General features: G+C 42.9%; 1 protein-coding gene across 7 annotated transcripts; it reads left to right on the top strand.

Moving 5' to 3' along the window:
* The first annotated feature begins 3198 nt into the window (after positions 1 to 3198).
* On the top strand, positions 3199 to 6483 carry LOC134089536 (uncharacterized). 7 transcript variants are annotated; one of them, XM_062543980.1, is made up of 13 exons: positions 3199 to 3300; positions 3378 to 3467; positions 3557 to 3640; positions 3724 to 3807; positions 3909 to 3998; positions 4115 to 4204; positions 4298 to 4387; positions 4501 to 4590; positions 4703 to 4792; positions 4875 to 4952; positions 5892 to 5984; positions 6100 to 6183; positions 6421 to 6483. In XM_062543980.1, the coding sequence occupies exons 1-13, from the start codon at positions 3246 to 3248 to the stop codon at positions 6438 to 6440; spliced, it is 1038 nt and encodes a 345-aa protein (XP_062399964.1). In that variant the 5' UTR covers positions 3199 to 3245; the 3' UTR covers positions 6441 to 6483. The 7 variants fall into 7 exon arrangements, with proteins under 7 accessions (XP_062399964.1, XP_062399965.1, XP_062399967.1 ...); XM_062543981.1 differs by lacking the exon at positions 3909 to 3998; XM_062543983.1 differs by lacking the exon at positions 4115 to 4204.
* Positions 6484 to 10000: the final 3517 nt, after the last annotated feature.

Below are 10000 nucleotides of genomic sequence, written 5' to 3'. Positions count from 1 at the left end.
GAACGGGAGCTATCTGGCGTGCAGATAATCTCTCATCCTCTTGTGATACTCTCATCCTGGATCCTGCACCCATCCAAACATGGCCTGGGATGTGTGTGACCTTACACGCCTTCGTTAAGAAACGCTGATGAGCCCTGGGCCATTTTGTGATGACCAGTGAACTTTGTAACAAACAATTCTGCACACCGACTGCCAAGAACAACTCTCAGACACCCGTAAGTATCTCTTAGATAGAAGAGCATAGGGCAGTAGAGTGGTGTACAGTGTAATAGGTTAGGATAGTATGGGACTGTCCCATGTATTACTGACAGTATGTATCCAAGACAGACATGCCTTATTTTAGTGCACAGAGAAAACTGAAATAACATGTCTTTAATAATGGGGCAACCATTTTTTTTGTATTTGGCAACCAAAACCTCATGCGTGGTTGCCCAGTTGGCAACCACTTTTAAAAGCTAATGTTGAGCCCTGATGGGACACCGTACTGCCTCATACAGTGTGATGCAGTGAGATATGATCCCATGCCATAGTGATGTGACATGGCACTGTGATCTAACTGCATGCATCCTAAATAACGGCCCCATTTCCATGCAATGTGATGCAATACAGTGCGATGTGATTCGTCACGACACTATACCATTTGATACATTCCTGATGAGGCTGACATGCAAAGGTCAGTATCCAGTCACAGTTCTTTAGTGGAAGTACCTCATGGAGGCGGATATGGCAGTCTGTGATTCTGTTCCAGAAACCGCCGTCACATGAGCCCATCAGGCTACTGGATCTCTAACAGGGGAGCTACACTAGACGCGTAACTGAAGCATTCCGTTCGTGACGCGTATGTTGCAGCCGGTCGCAGCAGTTAATTATCACTGTAGTCAATGGAAGTAGCTACACCAGACGCAATAGTGGCGCGTACATTAGAAAAAAATAGACCCATCTTCTAAAATGGATTTTACGCGTCACGAACGGAACGCTTCAGTTACGTGTCTGTGTAGCTCCCCTGTCAGTCTTGCTTATGCTCCCTTTTCATACAAAACATGTGTGTGTGTGTGTGTGTGTGTGTTTGCATGTCCAGGACCTGGAGCTGAACTGTTTTTGACGTTGCTCATAAATGACCCTTTAAAAGACCTCCCCAGTGAGGACCACTCCACTGTCTCATTTTTAAGAAGAACTCTCTGTCGGCTGCCGAATGAAATGTTCAAGTAGAGCTAAATGGCTGATCCCGATTCTGTCATGTATAGATTGAAGAAAGAGAATCTTCTAGCCTTTCCAGTGAAGGGAGTTGCTTCCATTCCCTCTATTGAATTGCTCTCTCTCTCTCTCTCTCCCCTTTGAATCTGAAGTGGTTGCCAACATTTCCGAAAGTGTTCCTCCCTGCGGCGCACAAAGTCACAAGTCCCATCTGACTCTCTGTCTTAATCACAAGTCTTCCTCTCTCAATCTTCTCTGCTCTGTCTCTCTGCCCCTCCCTCTCGCTCACTGTCTGTGGCTGTCTGTTTGATGTCAAAGTTCGATCGCTGAGGCACAATGGAAGTCTGGTGTGTGTGTGTGTGTGTGTGTGTGTGTGTGTGTGTGTGTGTGTGCATGCACGCTATGCAGAGAAGCTACCAGAGCTCTCTCTGCCTGATTGCATCCAATTAGAAATTCTGTTTCATCTTCGCTACAGATGTTGAGGAAATGTTGGTCTTTTAAGATGTGAGAAGAGAGAGGAAGACATAGATGAGGCTAGAGATCGAGAGAGAGAGAGAAAGAAGAGAGAGAGGGGGAAATAAGAGAGAGAGAGAAAGTAGAGAGAGAGAGGGGGCAAGAAGAGAGGTAAACAGGTTGAACACAGGGCTTCTGTCACCTTCCTCTGAGAATGGTGTCAAATGTTGAGTGTGTGTGTATGTCTATGAGAGAGCCAGAGAGAGTCTGTCTGTGTGTGTGTGTGTGTGTGTGCGCGCGCACGCGCGCTTACTAGGGCGCTCAAATGATTTACCATTTCCGATTATACAGATTTCCGTATTTTCCAGACTACAAATCGCTCCAGAGTACAAGTCGAAAGTCAGGAAGTCATGAAGAGGAAAAAAACGTGTATAAGTCGCACTGGACTATAAATTGCATTTATTTCAAAATTTATATAACAAAATCCAAGAGCAAGAACAGACAGAGACTATGTGACTGGACACAAAAGATTGAGAATTCTACTGGGAATGTTAATGACAAAGGAGTGAATGACGGCGAAGCTGAGGCGAGCTGGGTGATAACGAAGGTGGCCAACGAGGAGGGCCCAGCGGTAACTGTAAAGCAATTTACAACAGATTGACCGAACGAAAATGCTGATGTGGTACATGGAAATGTAGCTAAAAACATGGAGAATGCAATGCAATCAAGCATTTTGGGCGACGTGGAGACACAAGCCAGAAGTTTAGAAGTCCAGTCTGAAAAATATGGTACACACTGTAATTTCTCGACTATTAGCCGCGGCTTAATTTCTTAAGATATGAGGTTAATACAAGGGGGCAGTTAATATGGTGTTAATATGGTCTTGTTTCTTTTTAACTTGCATAAAACACTGTCCTGCGGTTTATACACAATGCTGTTTATATGCTGGAAATTACTGTATTCTGTGATTAATTAATTCAAATGAATTGCATGTATCCATTTTTGCTATGAACAGATAAAAAAAAAAAATACTTGGTAGAGCAAACCATCTGCATTTCCCATTTCTTAGTCCCCACGAGAGATTAACAGATGCAATGATTCCAAATCCCCATGTTATTTCCCCATAGAAAAAAGAAACCCTCAAGATACCGGACCTCCTTATTTGGGCAAAGCTGACAGCTTTTTTGTAGGTGAACTTCAGAAGTCTATTCTATTATCTTGCGGGACTAAGACATTGGGAATTCATTTTGCACTACAGTTTTGTCCTCTGCCTTCGTATGGATACTGTGATTAGATCTGGGTCTTCAGTAGGTGAAGACGACACACTTTGATCTTTGCTACCCCAGAGCTAACTTACAATGAAACTTGCCAACTTGCTTCAATTAACAACAGGATCTACTTATATGGGCAAAGATGGCTGCTTTGGTTCCTTTTCGTAGGCAAACTTCAGAGGTCTGCCTTTTAATCACTAAACGATACACACCTGGAACTCATGTGATTCTGATTATTACTGAATTGAGAATGAGTTTGTGATGCCTTTATAAGCCTCCATAATGCCTCCTGGAATTCACCCTTCCTTTTGTTTTTGGTGATTCAACATGGCAGTAATGGCAAAGATTGTTGTGTTGGTTTTCATTGCTAGTTTCAGTAATGGTGAGTGTCTTTTGGCATTTGAAATATATTTTTAAAATCCTGATTCAAATAACAATTTCTTCTGTTCTTGTGAGCAGTTTTTTGTTTTCCAAAGAGGGAAGTTGCCCATGAGGTGGATGTTTCAACAACACCGTCTCCCAGCAATCAGACCCAAACTGAGGCTGTGGGTGAGTATTTAATGTAATGCTGTAATGTTCTCATGTACATGTTGGTTGTGTTGAATCTAAAATGTCCAAACTTAAAATGGAATCCCAAGGTGGTGCAAGTGAAGATGTTGAAGGAGGCACTCCAGCACCTAAACCCCACAATCAGACTACTACTGCACAGCCTGATGTGACTGGTAAAGATTTATTTTTTGTTGTATGAGACTGCTGTCTGATTTATTCTGTATAATTGAGAATGGTCTTATGTGGAAACCTAAAGATGGGCCAAGTGAAGATGACGTGGTAACTGCAACCCCAAGTCTCCAAAACCAGACAACACCTGCTGCCCAAACAGAAAATGCTGGTAAGGACCATCAGGGCATTTGTGGCTTCATTTGTTATGTACTTGACCATAAGATTCCCCCCCCCCACCTACACCCACACATACTGCATTATGTTGAACAGAAACAGATGGGCCAAGTGAAGATGGCATGGTAACTGCAACCTCAAGTCCTCAAAACCAGACAACACCTGCTGCCCAAACTGAAAAGGCTGGTAAGGACAATCGGTGCATTTGTGGTTATGTACATGACCAATAGACCCCCCCGCCCCCCACACACACACACACACGCACACCTACACTCACACATGTACTGCATTATGTTGAACAGAAACTGATGGGCCAAGTGAAGATGACATGGTAACTGCAACCCCAAGTCTCCAAAACCAGACAACAACTGCTGCCCAAACAGACAATGCTGGTAAGGACAATCAGAGCATTTGTGGCTTCATTTGTTATGTACTTGACCATAAGACCCCCCCCCCCCACCCACATACTGCATTATGTTGAACAGAAACCGATGGGCCAAGTGAAGATGGCATGGTAACTGCAACCTCAAGTCCCCAAAACCAGACAACACCTGCTGCCCAAACTGAAAAGGCTGGTAAGGACAAGTGGTGCATTTGTGGCTTCATTTGTTATGTACTTGACCAATAGATAAGACCCCCCCCCCCACACACACCTACACTCACACATATACTGCATTATGTTGAACAGAAACTGATGGGCCAAGTGAAGATGACATGGTAACTGCAACCTCAAGTCCCCAAAACCAGACAACACCTGCTGCCCAAACTGAAAAGGCTGGTAAGGACAATCGGTGCATTTGTGGTTATGTACATGACCAATAGACCCACCTCCCCCTCCCACACCCCCCCACACACCTACACTCACACATATGCTGCATTATGTTGAACAGAAACTGATGGGCCAAGTGACGATGACATGGTAACTGCAACCTCAAGTCTCCAAAACCAGACAACACCTGCTGCCCAAACTGAAAAGGCTGGTAAGGACAATCGGTGCATTTGTGGTTATGTACTGTACCCCCCACACACAGACACAAATAACACATGTATTATGTGGAATAGAAACTGATGGACCAAGTGAAGATGATGTGGTAACTACAACCCCAAGTTCCCAAAACCAGACCATGTCATCTGCCACAGGTAGAGTATCTTCTAAAGACTGTAGTTCACAAGCATTGTCCAGTATATTCAATAGGTTTCAATCACAAGTTAAATTTGCCTATATCTGGAATACCAATAGGTGTTACTAGCTGTAATGAAGTCTGTTCAGTTTAAAGGTGCACTATGAGATCCTGAATGTTGCATCTGTTGCCGTTCCACGTAAACAAACAAAACACTACTTTCCAATGCATGCTACTAACAGTTCTCACTGCCCCCAACCCATATGTGCATGCTCACTAACCCTCAACCCCTCCGCTAAACATCTTGTTGGTGTTTGGCTGAAATGTTTTTTATGTTGGTACACAGCCTGTGCCCGTGTGTGTTTGACATTTTACAGCCCCTGTGTTGTCTCCAGACACTGGATTTTTATATTTTATTTATTTATTCTCACAATGTTGGCCTATCGGGCAGCGGCAGCAAGCTGCTCAAAGGGAGATGGCTATGATTTGAGACAAATGAAATTGCTCTAAAAACCATGCAAGATCTCACAGTGCACTTTTAAGCAGAGATGGTTCATAAGATGTTAATTCCCGTATATCTGTTAGAATTCTGGAAGTAACTAGGTCCTAACTCAAATTTAATTTTTCCTGTGTCAAAGTTTCTTTGGCGTCACACAATGACAAAATGGTACACATGTTTTAAATGTATATATGTCAAAAGTTTGACAATGAACATGCCTATTTATCAGTGGAAATAGAACTGCCATTTTGTTCCATTGGCAAATACCCCCTTAATCTTTGTAATAACCGAAGATCATACAGTGCTCTATGATCTTTGGTAATAACTAGACCATTTTTGGTCGTGTAGCAGAATCAGAATCTTTGTCATTAACACCTGGACCTGGCCTTTTTTTTCTTGCATCTTTTCAAAAGTATTAACTACTAGGGTCTAAAACAGATGTTGGTTTTGTTTGTGTAGAGTCACCAGATGAACCAAGTGAAGATGCTGAGGTTGCCACCACAACCCAGAATGCCCAGAACCAGACCACTTTGGCCCACACTGTAGGAACTGGTAAGGCTTGCTGTGTGACGTGCAGGAAGTGTCCATGTCTTGTTTACAACTGCTGTTGGTGGCATCAAGCTGGCTTTAGTGGCATTAAGCTTTTTTCCTCCTCTTGAATCCCAAGATGGTCCAAGTGAGGATGCTGTTGTGTTAACCACCACACTGCAAAATGGGACTACCCCTGCCCAAGATGTAACCACCATTACTGGTAATTATTTGGCCTTTTTTCATGTTTACTGTTAAGTTTAAATGTAGTCTGGAACTTCAATCTGGATCAGTTGTCAGACCTTGTGATCTGGAATGAAATCAACTTTATTTTGTGTGATTTTGTATTGCTTTTCCGTCAAGACTTTGTGGCTGCAGTAAATGGAGATTGATTTGCCCCAGCTAGCTTGAAGCAACGGCTAATTTCATTGTGAGTAAAAAGCTGCTTTTATCCCTGTAGACTCCCATGATGACTCCTGATGTGACTCTCAGAATGCTAATGCTTAATGGAATTCTTGGCTCTTGGCTTTCTCCATCTTGATTTCAATAAAGGCCATATGTTTCTTATCCAACATTGTCTTTCCTTGTTTCATGACTCTGGTCCAGTCTGGTGTTCATGCTGACTAGAAGCCTCTTTACTAACTCCTTAACTACATTAATCATTCTGTAACGTGAGCACTTAATAAATAGCAAACTAGTCATTAACTAACCCTATGTTAATATTTTAATTGTTACTAATATCTATTTGCCTCAAGTTAATGGTTTTCATCATTAGTATCAGTAGTGTCAGTATGGGTCTCACACTGGAAATTATCACAAGGTTCACAAAGTTCCTGCGTGCAGTCATAGGGCTATAAATGTGTGCTTAGATTTGTAATTCATCAAATGCCCAAAGGAAATTGTTATCTGGGAGGTGATCATTAACTGTTTCAAGTTGTGCAGGTTTAGTAAATACTTGGAACAAATGCTGTACATGTAGGAGTTGAGCCACAGAAAGCTCAGTTGGAGTATTTGCCATGCCTAGATGCATTTTCCATGAATGCTAGAAATGTAAGGTGGCAGTGGACTTCCCTCAGCAATTGACAGCTGATACACATAATGGCCATTTCTCATGATTGAAACCCAATTTAATATACCGGACAATGTCTGAACTACAGGGGTTTTTACCTGTGGCAGAGGACACGGTCTGATTTTGGGGACATGTGGTATCTGTAGCTGCAATGGCACACGTGTGGCCCAATTAGACGACAATTTGTTTTAATCAGTATATGTTCCTCTCAGCAACAGTAAAACCATCCACCAAAGCCATTGCGAATACGAGATAATGCCTCTTAAAATGACCGAAATTTAGAGGGATGAAAATTCTGCTTTCAGTGGTGTAGATAACCCCCCAGTGCACCTTTTGGTCTTAAACTATGCTACCCAGGCTCTATGGAAATATAAAGGTTATGTTCATATCTTTGTCAGGATAATCAGTGTAGCCATTGCAATTTCAGTCATTTTCAGCCATGAATTGTTGGATTTTTGAGGGTCTCTGAGAGGGGTCCCAGAACTCCATAACAAAACAAAGCTGGTAGGTTTTAAGTATATGGCTGTTAATAGGTCCACATACTTATCACATATACAAAGTATGAGCCGATTTGGCCGACCCCCATCTTCCGACCTCTGCCTGGTTTTCTCATGCAAGGACTCTTAATTAGGCTACGTTCATGCGCCACCTGTCCAATCGAAACCCTTCCTGACCCCCAGACGTTCAGCGGAATACGATAAAGCGGAATTAACGTATGTTCCATGTACTGTAAATGCCAATTCGCAATTATTATTTCCATTTAAACTCGAAGGAGAATATTTGAATTCCGAGCTATTTAATCCCGAATAAACTAATTCAGAATTTAAAAAACAAGGAAGCTATCCCCATTTAGTGACCATAGGGAGGTTTTAAGATTGATAGTCCCTATAGTTGACTTGGATTGCACCGCAGACGTGAAATTGAAATGTATCAAATATATTAAAGATATTTGTTAAACATGACTCCTTTTTTTTGTACTGCATACCTGAAATTGACTCACCCACATATTTGTATGGTAAAAGTGTTCACAGGGTTGTACATTTGTTTCAGGTTGTAATTTTATTTTGTTTGCTAGCCCACTGTAGAATGAGCGTTCACAACAAAATCAGATAAGTCCACCATACACTGACAAGATTTGGGAAAGATTCTTGAAAGATTGTAGTCTTTTGGGTAAAGCTTGAATGAGGGGAATTAGTCTAAAGACTACAATCTTTCAAGAATCTTTCCCGAATCTTGTCTGTGTAAGATAGGCTTTAGATCACTTTGTTTTCTAGTGATCTAAATCACTATGTCCTAGCTGGATGTAATGTGACAAAATGCTGTGCAGTGCTAGCTCATGTTCCGTTTTGAACCACAAAGATGCACAATAGAATATCATACTTAATGGATTCAATGGGCAGAGAACATTCAATGCCACTCGACAGATGCCCATTGCCCTTCGATCAGGCCTGTCTTTGCACGCTAGCATGCTAGATATCACTAGTATGCAACAGTTCAGTGCATCAGGCCACTCAATGGGGGATGTGTTAGCATGCTAGATATCACCAGTATACAGCAGTTCATGGAGGAATTAGCTCAGTGTTGGTAATGTTTGACATAAACATAACACAAAACGACACACAATGTTGTACTAGCTCTGACTTGCGTTTTCTCAATGCTAGTAATACATTGCACACATCAAATACTGTTGCCCTCTCAAAACAGTATGATTCTGTAATTTGTTCTTTATTGCTGTTGGTCCTTTGAACTGAGTTATGGCCGATGCGTCACTGCGGACTATGAGGTATTTGTTATTGTTATGAGTGGCGTTTGAGGAGTGTGTGGGTACACATATTTCACCCTTTTCCCACTGTTCCCCGATGAGTTCATTGAAAGGGAGTCTTTTCGTCATGAGAAATGAACTTGGATGGGCCTATATTGTAGACTTCCACGGATGAAAAGAGCACAATTAATAGCATCCTGTTTACTCTATCCTCTACAGTGTGGCTTCATTCCCATCCTCCTCCTGGTCTCTGCTGGGAGGAAGTCCTCCCCACCCCTCCTCCACCCCCACCCTGGGTACAGATGCTGTTTGTCAGAAGTCAAGGCCCTGGCAGCGACCCCACACACCCCACTGCCAACCTCAAACACTCCCAAAGAGAACAATAGCGCTCTCTCTCTCTCTCTCTCTCTGCAACCCCTGTCTCTGCCTTTTCTCTCTCTCTGTTTCCCTCTCTCTATCCCCCCCACCCCACTCACTTTTCTCTCTCTGCCTTCTCTCTGTCTATCTCTCTGCCCCTTGGTTTCCATCTAATGTTCTCTCTTTTTTACTCACAGTCTCTCTTTCCCAGTACACTCTCTCTCTATCTTGGCCCATCTTGCCCTCCTTTTGTTTCACTCTTGTTTCTCTCTCTCTTCGTATCTTTCTCTATCCCTTTCTCTGCCCCCCCCCCCACCCCCCTCTCACTACACTCGTAGTTCCCCAATCACTGTTATTGCCATGGCAATAAGCAGATACTGTAGTATGCAGAAGTCTTGGAACAACTCTTTAATCTTCTCTTCAGTATCTCTCTCTTCACCTCATTCTCACTCATTGATTCCATTCCCACTTGATTACCCCCCCTCCCTCTCTCTCTCTCTCTCTCTCTCTCTCTCTCTCTCTCTCTCTCTCTCTCTCTCTCTATCTCTCTATCATTTTCCTCTCTCTCCCTCTCTCTCTTTCTGGCCCTTGTCTTTTATGGAAGTCCTCTGTTGTCATTCTTTCCTTCTGCCTCTCTTTCATCACTCCCTCTCTATCCCTCCTTCTTTTCGCTTGACTTCTGTCTCAGACTTTGTAACCTCTCTTCCGCCTCTCTTCTCTGGTTCTCCCTTTCCCTCTTGTGAGCTCCATTTTGTGGAGAACAATGCCCTCTGTCATGGGCACTCTGCCATCCACATGCTCAGAGCAGCAGACATGCCATGCCCAGGCAAGAGTCACACTCTTTCTTAAATA

This window comes from Sardina pilchardus, chromosome 8, assembly GCF_963854185.1.
Source record: "Sardina pilchardus chromosome 8, fSarPil1.1, whole genome shotgun sequence".
Classification (NCBI taxonomy): domain Eukaryota; kingdom Metazoa; phylum Chordata; class Actinopteri; order Clupeiformes; family Clupeidae; genus Sardina; species Sardina pilchardus.
This window is presented reverse-complemented; position numbering and strand designations above follow the sequence as displayed.

Coding starts and splice junctions, on each gene's coding strand:
- LOC134089536 (XM_062543980.1), top strand. CDS start 3,246: ATGGCAGTAATGGCAAAGATTGTTGTGTTGGTTTTCATTGCTAGTTTC. Junction 3,301..3,377: donor CATTGCTAGTTTCAGTAATG/GTGAGTGTCTTT, acceptor TCTTGTGAGCAG/TTTTTTGTTTTCCAAAGAGG. Junction 4,591..4,702: donor TGCCCAAACTGAAAAGGCTG/GTAAGGACAATC, acceptor TATGTTGAACAG/AAACTGATGGGCCAAGTGAC.